Source organism: Mandrillus leucophaeus, unplaced genomic scaffold (genome assembly GCF_000951045.1).
Source record: "Mandrillus leucophaeus isolate KB7577 unplaced genomic scaffold, Mleu.le_1.0 Scaffold624, whole genome shotgun sequence".
NCBI lineage: Eukaryota > Metazoa > Chordata > Mammalia > Primates > Cercopithecidae > Mandrillus > Mandrillus leucophaeus.
Window position 1 is genome coordinate 649,484 of NW_012106742.1, and position 12,555 is coordinate 662,038.

The following is a 12,555-nucleotide window of genomic DNA, read 5'->3' on the forward strand; positions in this document are numbered from 1 at the left end:
AAAAAAAAAAATTGTTTAAGGGTATGTTAAGCTGTCATATACATCTAAGATGTGTTTGGGGGTGGATACGTGTGCCACTTTTAATAAGAGCAGTTCATTTTAGTAAGAAAACTCTGGTGTACTTTCTTGAACAGCTGCCTTATTCTGGCTGAGCTAACACATGAGAGCCTAAGGCTTTTTTTCCTCTTACAAAGGGGGATGAGTAGGGCCTGAAATAGGCTCTTTGACTCCTTACCTGTTTAAATTTGCCTTGTCGCCTTTCTCAGATACGTGATCTCTGGGCCTTTAGGAGAGCCTTTGGCACAAATAGCTTCTCACCTTTTTCCTACAATATATTATTCCTGAGACTCTGAATGTTGTCTGCTTTTTGTTCGCCAAGTTGCTATCTTATAAATTCATTTTTAACATATTTCATGGGTGGAGGCTGAAGTTGAATTATAGGTATCTTTGAATTTCTGCATTGTTTAGTTATAAAATGTCCTGTTGTAGTTTAACTTACTATACTTTGGAGACATTAGAACTGCTCTTCATTCATCTATTGATGGCTTTGTAGAGGCGGTAGTAGCAGTCTATAACAAGTACGTTACTGTTTTTGAGCTCTAGCTTATTCCTGGGTATTTGGCTTTTTATCTTTGGCAGGTAAGATGGCGGAAGTTGAAAAGTTTGTTTTTAGTTGTGAATGGAAATTCAGGCATCGGGTCCCAGTCCTTAGCCTTAGCTGTCTTCAGTAAGGATCTGGTTGGGTAAACAGGGAAGGGTAAAGTGTGTGTGTTAATTTCTACTGAGTAGAAAAGGAAGCAGATGTGGAAGGCTGGAATTGGAAATCTGATTTGTGGCTGAATGTGATGCCACTATCATCTTGTTAGTGTGAAAGTGTTGATTATAGCTTCATGAATTCCCATTGTTGTTCATTTCTTTTTTTTTTTTTTTTCTTTTCTGTTTTTCTTTTTTGAGACAGTCTTGTTCTGTCACTCAGGCTGGAGTGCAGTGGTGCGATCTTGGCTCATTGCAGCCTCTGCCTCCCGAGTTCAATCTGTTCTCATGTCTCAGCCTCCTGAGTTGCTGAGACTACAGGTGCACGCCACCACGCCTGGCTAATTTTTGTATTTTTAGTAGAGATGGGGTTTCACCATGTTGGACAGGCTGGTCTCAAACTCCTGACCTCAAGTGATCCACCTGCCTTGGCCTCCCAAAGTGCTGGTGATTACAGGTGTGAGCCACCACACCTGGCCATTGTCAATTTCATGGTATGAACATACCTTCATGTATGGTTTCTTTTTGTGTTTTCCTGATAGCAAACTTCAATTTCCCCTTTAAATTAAAAAAAAAAAAATTCCAAACCTACCCTTAAAATATCCACAGGTACAATGGGAATTATGTATTTGGACAGACATTCTCATTTACAAGCAAAATTTCACTGGTTGTTTTTTCTTTTCTTTTTTGTTTTAGGACTTAATTTCATTGGGGTTGAGGGGTCAAATTATCCCCGAGAATTTGAGACTGCTCCTGGTATGATACATCCAGGTGCCTAACTGCCCCGGACATTTTTGTAGATTTTTATGAGCTGTAATATCTGTGGATAGGTCATTTTTCTATCTTTCTGCTTTTTCTCTTTCTGCCTTTTCCTCTCATTTTTCTGTGTCCACTTTTCTTTCTGTTCACTTAATGAATGTTTGACAATTACACTGATTGTTTTCTGCTAATGGAACGGAAACCCTCGTCTGTTGTTTAGAGCATTTCCATCTTTACTGTTCCTTAATGCTTCCTTAGATCTCTCTTCCTCAGCCATGACCGTGTATCCTGAATAGGAACATATCAGTTAGGTATCTACATTCCTCCTTTCCATCCCAGTTGAAGTCATCAGTGTGCAGAAAAAAATTCTTGCATCAAGAGCTTAGATTAGATAACCTGTTAGATCACATCTAACTCTAGGATTGTGTATAAGTGCTAACTCATCTTGGATTCCATCGAGCCAGGATAAGATGGATGTCATTGAGAAGAAAGTGTGGTATCAATGAAGGAGGAGAAAATAATCTGATTTGTAACTTGTCTGTACTGATATTAGACTTTGGTTTCGTGAATATTGTCATTATTAAGTGGTTTGGGATTTCCCTGGTGCAATTTAAATATTTTCCTGGGAAAGTCTTTACAATGAATGTATTTTCCTTTAATAAATAAGATGTTTGCATTATTCAATGTTTAGAAGAATTTTAGATGGGTTTTGTATTAGAATACTTCTAATGTGGTGTTAGAATACTTCTCTTCAGTGGCGCAGTATCTGAATGTGAGACTTTTCATTCTTACAAGCTTTTTCCAGTAGGAGGGAAGGATTGAAGAGTTATTTAATATATATTACCCTAGCAAGAAAATAAGGGTACTCTTGTCCCTTGTTTAGACAGGTTCTTGTTTTTACTGTGCCTTTGGCTGAAGGGAAGAATCCTGGTTCTCAAAGAAATTCTCACCCTTATTTTTTAAGAAAGGGCATTTTTTCTTTCTGAAAGTACATGTATACATGAAGCACAAAAAAGGAATGTGGAAGGTGGCTTGATTGCTTTTGGATTTCTCCAGTAGAAACTGTATCCCAGCTTTGGTTTACAAACAAACACAAGGAGAGTGTATACTCCGATTGTCTGTGCCATGACCACAGCAGGTCAGATTTCAAGTTCTATATGAGTAGGGTTAGGACAATATCATTGATACTTGATTTTTCAGTCTTGTTCATTATCTTTTGAAGAGAACAGCTCTATATGGGGCTTTTCTTATATAATTAAACCAATAAGATCTATAAACTTGACTTCTGCTGAGTATGCATTTTTAATCCAATTCTCATAGCAGATAGTTTTCAGTGCCCTCAGTTCGGGTTTCAAACCCACCCTTCTTCACTGCTCTTTCACTATTAGGTGGTAACCATTTGTGTTTCTCTATCAGTGCTACTACCTTCAGACTGCCTGCAGTTTTTTTTGTCTTATACTAGATAAAGAGGTGTAGTTTGCATGTTATGGTTTAAATTGGTTGCTGCCATTTCACTGAATTGACCACTAAATCGACCTGAGGGCCTTAAAGATACTACTTCGAGCATTAGGTGGTTGTCTGTCTGCCGCCCCCAACCCCTATCCCTGCTTTATAACAAAAACTGAAAGTAGCTGTGAAATCATAATCTTATTAAAACCCTGGTACTCTGAGGTATGCCTTTCTAAAGAGTCTTTCCCTATCTTTGAAGCCCAAGAATTTCTTTTTGTTTTGTTTTGTTTTTGTTTGTTTGTTTTAAGACAGAGTTTCACTCTTGTTGCCCAGGCTGGAGTGCAATGGCGCGATCTCGGCTCACTGCAACCTCCACCTCCTAGGTTCAAGCCATTCTTCTGCCTCAGCCTCCTGAGTAGCTGGAATTACAGGCATGCGCCACGGCACCTGGCTAATTTTTGTATTTTTAGTAGAAATAGGGTTTCGCCACGTTGGTCAGGCTGGTCTGGAACTCCCGACCTCAAGTGATCCACCCACCTCGGCCTCCCAAAGTACTGGGATTACAGGCATGAGCCACCGTGCCTGGCCTTCTTCTGATTACTAAATTTTAGTCATACTTTTGGCAGCCAAAAAAATTAATACGTTGATGTTTTCTACACATGTTTTGTACTGGCATTTAATAGTGAAGTTACTTCAGTATTTTTCTTTATTCTCAGGTGCGTGGAGGACTGCAACAGAGGAGTGGGGGACTGAAGATTGGAATGAAGATGTAGGTATTCCCAGGTCATTCCTCACTAATGCCTTCTATCCCTAAGTGTTGTTTAGGGATAGAAAATGGGTATGTTTCTACCCCTCAAAATTCACCCTTAAGATTCTGACCCAAAACTTTTACATCCAAAATAGTGTTCTGAGCCAGAACATTTCACATATGTTATATGAAGGAGACTGGGCATGAACAGGACTCTGTGGAACCACACTATGGAAAGGGCAAGTGCACTTGTGTAAGTCCAATATCTGATTGTCGGATTTATCCCAGGAAGAGATTGGTGGTTGGGTAGGGCACCAGAAGTGGAGTTAGGCAGGTAGTGTATTGAGTAACAGCTGCTGGTGGTACATGACTACTTGGTGCTTTTAAGTATTTCCTTTAAGGTCCTGTAATGGATTGGCAGTGGATACAAAGCTAGTGTTGTGGTACCAAATCCTCAAACTTGTAATCTGGTTGACTCTGGAACCCTTGTATTTATTTGAAGCCCAACTGTATAATTGTGATTGAGATAAATATCTGTCAAGCTATCTGCCAGCTTGACTCAACTTGGAAACCTCATAGATGGGTGGCACGTAAACAAGCTCTATGAATTCATTTGAATACTACCTGAGTAAGAATTTTGCTGATTCCTGGTCACAGTCAAGCTTTTGCTATGAATTATGGTTTTCATTGATCGTGGATAAACTCTTGTTTTAACATTTTTAATCTGTGTACTTTTCTATACTTTCGCGTAGTTAGGCAAGACAGCTTTTGTGATAAGAGGAAATGACGTGAAGACTGTTTTGGTTGCCAGTTCTGGGTTTTTTAAATTTCAGAGGCATCAGCATCACAGGGTGATTATTTTCTATTGTATAATCAACGAACTAGACTGCTTTGTGAAAATGGGCAAATTATGTTCCTTTCTGAGATTTGGCTTGTCTGCTTAAGCAACTTTCAGAGAATGATACATGGTGTTGGGTATTAAGGGGAGAGTGGATTCTCTGTGCTTTAGCGATTTTAATCAAGAAATAAAACTGAAACCCAAATCAACTTTTGAATAGTAGGAGAAGTTAATCCCTATATTTGCTTACCTAAGTTTGATGCCTTAATAGTGGAAAGACTAGATGTCACAAAGTCAAATATTAAGGTAAAAATAACATCTAGTTAAAACGATCTCCCAAAAAAACATTAATTCACCAGTACTTGGGCCCTTACTGCTCAAAAGCCAAAAATGAACTTCTTTTATTTATTTCTTCATCTTGGTTATGATCTTTCTTTGGGAGGGGTGGAGCTGTGAAGGGAGCAGTAGAATACAAGTGTGCTTTGGGTAGAGGTGGGAATTGGGAACTGTAATGGGAAAATATAGAGGGATTTTCTTTTCTTTTCTTTTTTTTTTTATGTCTAGCATCCCTGTAAGCTCAGTATGCATATGATCATGTGACTCCACTATATTTTACTGGGTTCCTTGGTTCTACTCTTTCTTTGGCTAAAACCATTGAGGATATGTTGAACGGCTTGAAAGTCAATCCATTCAGGATTCCTCAGGGTAGATAGTTTTCTCTTTATAGGGCTTTCACTTTTTCTTGATGTTTAATTCCCCTTATCTATGCCAAGTTTCTGACTGTAGCATCCTTGACACCAAGAGTGACTAATCCCTCTGTTTTCCAGCTTTCTGAGACCAAGATCTTCACTGCCTCTAACGTGTCTTCAGTGCCTCTGCCTGCGGAGAATGTGACAATCACTGCTGGTCAGAGGCAAGTGTGCAGTAAAATTTATTACCATTTCTTTAAACATATCTGCTAACTGTAAGGAGGAGTGGCACTGGCCTTTGTAAACTCCCATGGTGTCAGTAATAATAATAACCAAATTACATTACATTCCTCTTAAGTTGATGGAGAGACTTCTTCTTTTTTTTTCTTTTTTTTTTTTTTTGAGATAGAGTCTTACTCTGTCAGCCAGTCTAGAGTGCAGTGGCACGATCTCGGCTCACTGCAACCTCCGCCTCCTGGGCTCAAGCAATTCTCCCGCCTCAGTCTCCCGAGTAGCTGAGATTACAGGCATGTGCCACCACGCCTGGCTAATTTTTCTATTTTTAGTAGAGATGGTGTTTCACCATGTTGACCAGGCTGGTCTCGAACTCCTGACCTCAGGTAATCTGCCCACCTCTGCCTCCCAAAGTGGCTGGGATTACAGGCGTGAGCCACCATGCCCGGCCAGTTGATGGAGAGACTTCTAAAACTTAGTACTAGTTAATCTACTGAATGGAAGTTTATATGTTACAATTTTAAAGTTGATTCTCCCCACAAATAGCACTTTAATTACAAAGATCAGCCTTTCATATCACCAGCATTGAGTATATAACTTGTCTTGAAGTAAGTCAGGGAAAGAAGAGCCAAAAGTGGAAATGTTTTCATTTATTTCTGAATTTTTTAGAACCGTTCAGTAGTTTCTTCTCCTGTTCTCTGAGCCCACTGACTACAATGGTCGCTTTTTTCCTTTGGATCAGCAGGATCCAGCTAATAAACATTTTAGAATTTGAATCTCTAGGGATCAGTGGTAGGAGATACACTCTTCAGGGAATATTTTTAATTCCCTGGAAACTTCTTGGATTTTTTCTAGACCTGGGCCTGATAGCTCGAAAATTCAGTTTGACATTACCCAGAGTTAGTGCAGACCCCACAAGTTGAAGGCTCAGTTCCACAAGACTGCCTCAGCTTCAGAGGTTCTGCCAGCCAGCTACAAATTTGGAGGTTCCCATCACCCCCTTAGCAAGTTTGATGACTCACTGGAATGACTGTGAACTCAGGAGTTTTACTTGCCATTACTGTTTTGTTTTTGAGATGGAGTCTTGCTTTGTCACCCAGGCTGGAGTGCAGTGGCGTGATCTTGGCTCACTGCAACCTTCACCTCCTGGGTTCAAGCCATTCTTCTGCCTCAGCCTCCCAAGTAGCTGGGATTACAGGCATGCACCACTATGCCCAGCTAATTTTTCATTTTTAGTAGAGGCGGCATTTCACCATATTGGCCAGCCTGACTGACCTCTGGTGATCCACCCACCTCTGCCTCCCAGAGTGCTGGGATTACAGGTGTGAGCCACTGCACCTGGCCCATTACTGGTTTATTGTAAAGGTACAACTCAGGAACAGCCAAGTGGAAGAAATGCACAGGGCAAGGTATGAATGGGTGTGTGGGTGGGGCACACACACCTTCCTTGTCTTCTGCAGGTATCCTGAAGCTCTCCAAATCTTGTTACGAGTTTTATTACCTAGGCATGATTGATTAAATCATTGGCCATTGGTGATTGGACTTAATAGCCACCTCCCCTACACCCCTGGAATTTGGTGGGATTGGGAGGGGCTTCTGAAAGTTCCAACCCTCTTACCTGGTCTTTCTCTTTTTGAGACAGTCTCACTCTGTTGCCCAGGCTGGAGTGCAGTGGCACAATCTTGGCTCACTGCAACCTTTGCCTCCCAGGTTCAAGCGATTCTCCTGCCTCAGCCTCCTGAGTAGCTGGGATAATAGGCACCCACCACCACGCCTGGCTAATTTTTGTATTTTTAGTAGGGTTTTACCATGTTGGCCAGGCCAGTCTGAAACTCCTGACTTCAACTAATCCATCTGCCTCGGCCTCCCAAAGTGCTGGGATTACAGGTGTGAGCCACCATGCCCAGCCTTATCTGGTCTTTCTAGTGACCAGCCCTCATCCTGAAGCTATCTGGGGCCCCACCCTGGGCTACCTCATTAGCGTAAATTCAGGTATGGTTGAAAGAAGTGTGTTATGAATAACAAAGGACACTATCACTTAGGAAGTTCTAAATGTTTTAGGAGCTCTGTGCCGGGAACAAGGCAAAGCTCAAGTATATATTATACCACAGGTAACTTTTGAAATTTTACGAAAATTGCGGGAAAAAATATCTTCCAAACTTCCCCTGTTCTAAAGCCATTTGAATATTCCAGTGTTCTGGTATATGATTTTCTATTTTAGGAATTGGTAATGACAGGTATTCAGTATAAAAATCATGGATAAGTACTTATAAGTTTTGGCTCAGTTATTGAGCTGCCACATTAAAACTAGCATTTGAGGCCAGGCGCGGTGGCTCACACCTGTAATCCCAGCACTTTGGGAGGCCAAGGTGGGCGGATCACGAGGTCAGGAGATTGAGACCATCCTGGCTAACGCAGTAAAACCCCCATCTCTACTAAAAATAAAATAAAATAAAAAATTAGCCAGGCGTGGTGGCAAGTGTCTGTAGTCCCAGCTACAGGCTGAGGCCAAAGAATGGCGTGAACCTGGGAGGCAGAGCTTGCAGTGAGCCGAGTGCCACTGCACTCCAACCACTGCACTCCAGCCCCTGCACTCCAGCCTGGGTGACAGAGAGAGACTCTGTGTCAAAAAAAAAATTTTTTTTGATATTTCATTAAATTAATAACTTAAAAAGTTAATCATGGCCGGGCGCGGTGGCTCAAGCCTGTAATCCCAGCACTTTGGGAGGCCGAGACGGGCGGATCACGAGGTCAGGAGATCGAGACCATCCTGGTTGACACGGTGAAACCCCGTCTCTACTAAAAAATACAAAAAACTAGCCGGGCGAGGTGGTGGGTGCCTGTAGTCCCAGCTACTCGGGAGGCTGAGGCAGGAGAATGGCGTAAACCCGGGAGGCAGAGCTTGCAGTGAGCTGAGATCCGGCCATTGCACTCCAGCCTGGCGGCAGAGCGAGACTCCGTCTCAAAAAAAAAAAAAAAAATTAATCATTATTATTGGCAACATCAGTGGAATTCAGCTATATACTATAGTGGCTCGTATGCATCAGTTATTTTGGGAAATTAAGCATTTCAAGGCTTTGTGTTTGAGCCCTAAAAGGGCTAGAAGAAGCCCTAGCAAGTGGCTTCATTTTGATCTAATCTGATTTGAGTGTTGGGGAATGTTAGCATGTTCAATCATTATTCATCAAGATCCCTTCCCTTCCGCACTAGAATTGACCTTGCTGTTCTGCTGGGGAAGACACCATCTACAATGGAGAATGATTCATCTAATCTGGATCCGTCTCAGGCTCCTTCTCTGGCCCAGCCTCTGGTGTTCAGTAATTCGAAGCAGACTGCCATATCACAGCCTGCTTCAGGGAACACATTTTCTCATCACAGTATGGTGAGTAGGAAACATGGTTTGTCCTAATCAGACCTTCCTGCTAATCCTAACACACATACGTGGTTCTTTCCAAAGATAGTCAGGTTTTTGGTAGGTGAAGCATCCTCTTTGTTTTCTTAGGCAGACTTGGATGTAGAGATGTTTGAGTTGGGTAATAGGGGATAGCTCTAAGAGAGGACTTAGTTCTGGACAGACTGAGTATTCTTACAAGAGTAAGTTAACATCATTTATTGACTACTCATTGTGCTGAATGAATACTATTTGCCATTACTCTTGAGAGAAAATCAATGACATAAACTTGTCAATTCATTTTAATCGTTTTGCAGCCCTCATTAAACTCTGATGGGAGATTGTAGCAGTTCCCCATTTCTTGATGGGGCAGAATTTGTCTTCTGTATTTACTTAAACCAGATATTTGTAGACAAGGCCTCCAGAAACCTATGGTCTTCCCATTTCTGCCACTTACTAGCTGTGTCTCCATTTCTACGTAAGTGGAGATAAAAGTGCTAGTCCTTTCCGTCTCCCCAAAGGTGGCTATGCAAGTGTGGTTTCAGTAGTGGTATTATGAATAACTTAGAACATTTATGGCACATTACTTGTTGACTCAGAGCATTTAAAACATTCAAGGTCATTAACTACATCAAAGGAATCATTTAAACTAAACAAAGATGCTGCAAGTACCAGTTTTCTCATAGTCAGTGAGTCCTAAGAAGTACTGCTTTTTCTTTTTTTCTCTTTTTCTCTCCTGTCTGTTTATTTTTTGATGGAGGGATACTAAAGTTGTAAGAGGTAAGCAGACCGTGTGTGCATATAATTTTATTTTTCCAGTTAGAGTAATTAGTTTAACTAGAAAACTGCCAAGCTAGCTACTAATTCAGAACTCGGTCAGTTTTTAACTGTTGTCTTAAAATGTTTTTTGTGTGTGTTAACTTAGTAATTTGGTGGTCAATGTCCTGCCACATCTGAAAGGTAACAGGTGAGAAGAGGTGGGAGAAGGGAAATGGAGAGAAGTGTTGGGATTAAGTAGAAAAAGAGGAAAGAAAATAGCACCAAGATTGTAAGAAGGTGTAATGAAGATCAAGAAATAACTACCAACCCTTAAGATAAATGACTGGAAAATGTGGTTATGTGATCTATGTCTCTTAATTGTTAATTGCCCTCTTAATGTCTGGAATTGTGAAAATTTACAACGAAATCAGACTTTTGATATCAAAAAGACATTTTCAGCTGGGGACAGTGGCACGCTCTTGTAGTCTTAGCTACTCTGGACGCTAAAGTGGGAAGATTGCTTGAGACTAGGAGTTCAAGACTATAGTGAGCTGTGAGCTCGTCACTGTACTCCAGCCTGGGTGACAGAATGAAACCCTTTCTCTAAAAAAATTTTTTTAAATTTATTTATTTAGAGACAGAGTTTCACTCTTGTTGCCTAGGCTGGAGTGCAATGGTGCGATCTCGGCTCACCCAACCTCCGCCTCCTGGGTTCAAGCAATCCTCCTGCCTCAGCCTCCTGAGTAGCTGGGGTTACAGGCGCCCGCCACCACGCTCGGCTAATTTTGTATTTTTAGTAGAGACAGGGTTTCACCATGTTGGTCAGGCTGGTTTCAAACTCCTGACCTGAGATGATCCGCCCACCTTAGCCTCCCAAAGTGCTGGGATTACAGGCGTGAGCCACTGCATTCGGCGCAGTGATTACCCTTTAGAACTTGTATGTACATGGAGAAAACAATCAAATCATACTGATTCGTTACTTGATTGTCTAGTGTAGAAGTTGGGATGCCCTTTAACTTTTCCTTTTTGCCTCTGTGCTAGTTATTAGCAGCATCGAGATGAGGCTCCACTTAGTTGTTGTTTCTTTTGAGTTTTTTCAATGAGAAGGGCAAGGACCTTAATGGCTAAAGTAAAATCTTACATTACATTTATGTTAATTTTATTGGTTGATTTAAAAATTTTCGGCCGGGTGCGGTGGCTCACACCTATAATCCCAGCACTTTGGGAGGCCGAGGCGGGTGGATCACGAGGTCAGGAGATGGAGACCATCCTGGCTAACACAGTGAAACCCCATCTCTACTAAAAATACAAAAAATTAGCCGGGTGTGGTGGCCGGTGCCTGTAGTCTCAGCTACTCGGGAGGCTAAGGCAGGAGAATGGCGTGAACCCGGGAGGCGGAGCTTGCAGTGAGCTGAGATAGCGCCACTTCTCTCCAGCCTGGGCAACAGAGCGAGACTCCGTCTCAAAAAAAAAAAAAATTCTCCAGTCAGCATAATTTTATCCCTGAGAAGCAGGAAGAAGGAAGTAATGATGATATAAAACTTATATAAAGTTTTAATGGCTCTCTTTTTTGAGTGATGACTATGTGCCATGCATGTATTAAGTGCTTTAATTTAATCCTCATACAGCTTTACTTTTATTCCTATTTCCAGATGAGGAAAGTGAGGCAAAGAGAGATTAAAAAATAATTTTTCCAAGCTTACATAGCCAGGATTTCAATCTAAGACAGTCTGACTCTAGGTCCTATACTCTAGTGGACTATGCTGTATACCCAGTGTGACAGTATTCTTTACTTGCTTGATCTATACTGGCGCTCTGTCTGGATAAGTGTCTTTATGAGTAGCTGAACAAGGTTACTGGCTGTAGGTTTCTCTCATCTCTTTATTGATCTACAGGTGAGCATGTTAGGGAAAGGATTTGGTGATGTCGGTGAAGCTAAAGGCGGCAGTACTACGGGCTCCCAGTTCTTGGAGCAATTCAAGACTGCCCAAGCCCTGGCTCAGTTGGCAGCTCAGCATTCTCAGTCTGGAAGCACCACCACCTCCTCTTGGGACATGGGCTCAACGACACAATCCCCATCACTGGTGCAGTATGGTGAGAAGATGGAAAGTGACTTGAATCTTTAAAGCATTGGAGCATTACTGTCAAGAGGCTAGCAGGGGGAGGGGGTGGAGAATGTGTCCTGAAGTGAAGAAAAGGGGAAGCTAGTTGATTACCTTCCTACATGTATTTCCCCGAATCAGATAAGCTGAATTCAGAAAGTTGGGGAATAATAAAATTTGAGGCTATATATTTCTCATCAGATTTAGAGGCTGGGCATGGTAGCTTACACCTGTAATCTTAGCACTTTGGGAGGCTGAAGTGGGAGGACAGCCTGAGCCTAGGAAAAATCGTTTTCAATTAAATGAGCGTGGTGGTGTGCACCTGTGATCCCAGCTCCTAGGGAGGCTGAGGCAGGAGAATTGCCTGAGCCCAGGAGGTTGAGGTTGCAGTGAGCTGTGTTTGCACCACTGTACATTAGCCTGGGCTGCAGAGCTAGTGTGTAGCTAGCTTTTCTCAAAAAAAAAAAAAATTTTAACCATATACATATTTGCAGTCTTCTGTTGATTGGGGTTTTAATTATTATTCTCCTTAGATTTATCTTCAGTGTTTGAAAATAACATATTGCCTTTAGGTTCATAGACTTCGCCATCTTAAGATTTTATACAGTAAGTCTTCACTTAATGTCATTGATAGGTTCTTGGAAACTGCGACTTTTTGCGAAACATAAGACAAGGTCTCGTTCTGTCATCCAGACCGGAGTACAGTGGCACTATCTTGGCTCACTGCAGCCTCATCTTCCTGGGCTCAAGCAATCCTCCCACTTGAGCCTCCTGAGTAGCTGGGACCTCAGGCTTGTACCACCGTGCCTGGCTAATTTTTTATTTTTTCTGGA

At 41.8% G+C, this 12,555-nt stretch overlaps 1 protein-coding gene across 1 annotated transcript in view; it reads left to right on the forward strand.

Moving 5' to 3' along the window:
• Positions 1 to 12,555, forward strand: part of UBAP2L (ubiquitin associated protein 2-like) — a 75,669-nt gene that overhangs the window by 41,619 nt on the left and 21,495 nt on the right. The window contains exons 8-11 of the mRNA XM_012000329.1: positions 3,678 to 3,730; positions 5,375 to 5,460; positions 8,681 to 8,852; positions 11,516 to 11,714. Of these exons, the coding sequence (XP_011855719.1) occupies positions 3,678 to 3,730; positions 5,375 to 5,460; positions 8,681 to 8,852; positions 11,516 to 11,714 (510 nt within the window). The remainder of the gene's footprint in view (positions 1 to 3,677; positions 3,731 to 5,374; positions 5,461 to 8,680; positions 8,853 to 11,515; positions 11,715 to 12,555) is intronic.